This window comes from Takifugu flavidus, unplaced genomic scaffold (assembly GCF_003711565.1).
Source record: "Takifugu flavidus isolate HTHZ2018 unplaced genomic scaffold, ASM371156v2 ctg873, whole genome shotgun sequence".
Classification (NCBI taxonomy): domain Eukaryota; kingdom Metazoa; phylum Chordata; class Actinopteri; order Tetraodontiformes; family Tetraodontidae; genus Takifugu; species Takifugu flavidus.
The window spans coordinates 3,978-5,837 of record NW_026622483.1 but is presented as its reverse complement, the minus strand read 5'-3'; the positions used below and the strand labels follow the sequence as shown (position 1 = coordinate 5,837).

Sequence of the window (1,860 nt, the reverse complement as noted above, 5' to 3'; positions counted from 1 at the left end):
CACAATGACATCGTTTCAGAGATTATGCTGTCTGATGTGTGTGTTCTTGGGAAACATTGGTAAGTGCTGATTTTAGGGCTTTTCTAAATGAAAGTATTGTTTTTGTTCTTTGTTGTCTCAAAATAGGCTGAAACATATGTGATTTACTTTTTCTCTCCAGTCCATGGGGACAATACGAAGTTGTCCATCCCCATTCGTCAAGATGCTGATTTTCTATCAGCGGATGTTGGTGACAATGTTACTTTAAAATGTTTCTATGAAGACAGTTTTACAAAACCCTTTACTGGTATAAGCAAGTGATAGGCCAGAAACCAAAGCTAATGTCTAGCTTCTATTTATTTGGTCAAAAAGCTTCCTTTACGGATGAATTTAGAAACAGCACACGTTTCCAACTGGTTACTGAAAATCTCCAGCATCACTTGACAATTTCAGATTTACGTGTTGCTGACTCCGCTACCTATTACTGCTTAGCAAGCAACTTTTTTGAATATCAGTTTCACGACGGCACAACTGTCAGTGTAAGGGGGTCAGGTTTTAATGTTCCAACTTCAGTGCATCAGTTGGCGTCTGGCACGATTCAATCAGAAGATTCCATGATGCTGAACTGCACAGTTTATACTCCAACCTGCGATGAAAAACATGCTGTTTACTGGTTCAGAAACTCTGGAGAATCTCTACCAGGAGTTATTTTCACCAGTGCAGTCAGAAGGAATAACAAGTGTGACAGGAAAACCAACAGCTGTTTCTTCAACCTATCCCTAAAGAACATGAATAAGTCTCAGACTGGGACCTACTATTGTGGTGTCGCATCCTGTCAAAGCATTGTGTTTGGAGCTGTAACCAAGGTGGAATTTGAGGGTGAGTTTTATTCTAACTTTATGATTCCAATGTTATGACTTGGACTCAAGATTCAGAAGTTTAAAATGATTACTTTACTACTATTGCTTGTCCATTGTTAAGCAGACTTGACACAATGCAAAAAAAATGTACAATTTAATCTCTGTCTGCTGCCGTGTGCATCTACAGATCACAAAGACTCTCTGGTCTTGTTTTACTTCCTGTGTGGTGCATCATCATTCAGCATATTTCTGGTAGTGTATCTGGCCTTCTCGGTGTGCATGATGAACAATCACAGCTGCAATTATGAAGGTATAATCAATTGCACTTCCTGTTTTCAATCATGTTGTCTCACATGATTTTTTTCACAGTTTTAGCATTCATTTTATGTTTCAGAATCACATGTAAGACTCTCACCTCTGTCCAAACCAAAGGTATTTTTTATTAGTCAGAATAAAGTCGTTCATTAAATATTCAAAAGGCACTGAGTTCATTGTTGTCATTTACAGGATTGTCCAGATGCAGATGGTTCTGTTTTGTGGAAGAAGATGAACAGAGAACATACCTGGACTGAATGTGTTTACTTCAGTGTAAAGCAGTAGAATAGAAAAATGACCATTTTCAACAATTTTAGATATCTTGTAGTTTCAGAAAACTCCCAAAATAGAAAAAAGCTCTTCTGTGGTTGATTTATAGATATTTGATTTATTGTGTACATTCTACATTGTTCAGGATGTTCAGGATCCTTGGTACAATAAAGGAGGAAATAACCAACACACCCTTGATTGTCTTGTCCTCCAACGACCAACGAATCATGGTGGAGGAGCTTAAGTGTCCAGGGACAGGGACACACAAGGATAAAAAGGAGCTCAAGGAAATCCTCAGCAGAAAGAAGAGTTCCTTTTTCACATGCTCTAATTCTGACAAGAAGGAAGTCAATAGAAAAATTAAGTTTTAAACTAATCCTGTACTTATATATTTTATCCTGCAGTCAATATTCTTCTAAAATAAGCTTCAAATATA

At 37.4% G+C, this 1,860-nt stretch overlaps 1 protein-coding gene across 1 annotated transcript; it reads left to right on the top strand.

Moving 5' to 3' along the window:
* LOC130521324 (uncharacterized) lies at positions 1-1,613 on the top strand. Its single transcript, XM_057024913.1, has 5 exons — positions 1-59; positions 161-858; positions 1,027-1,149; positions 1,234-1,271; positions 1,347-1,613. Exons 2-5 carry the CDS (start codon positions 321-323, stop codon positions 1,437-1,439), a joined length of 792 nt encoding a protein of 263 aa, XP_056880893.1. The 5' UTR covers positions 1-59; positions 161-320; the 3' UTR covers positions 1,440-1,613.
* Positions 1,614-1,860: the final 247 nt, after the last annotated feature.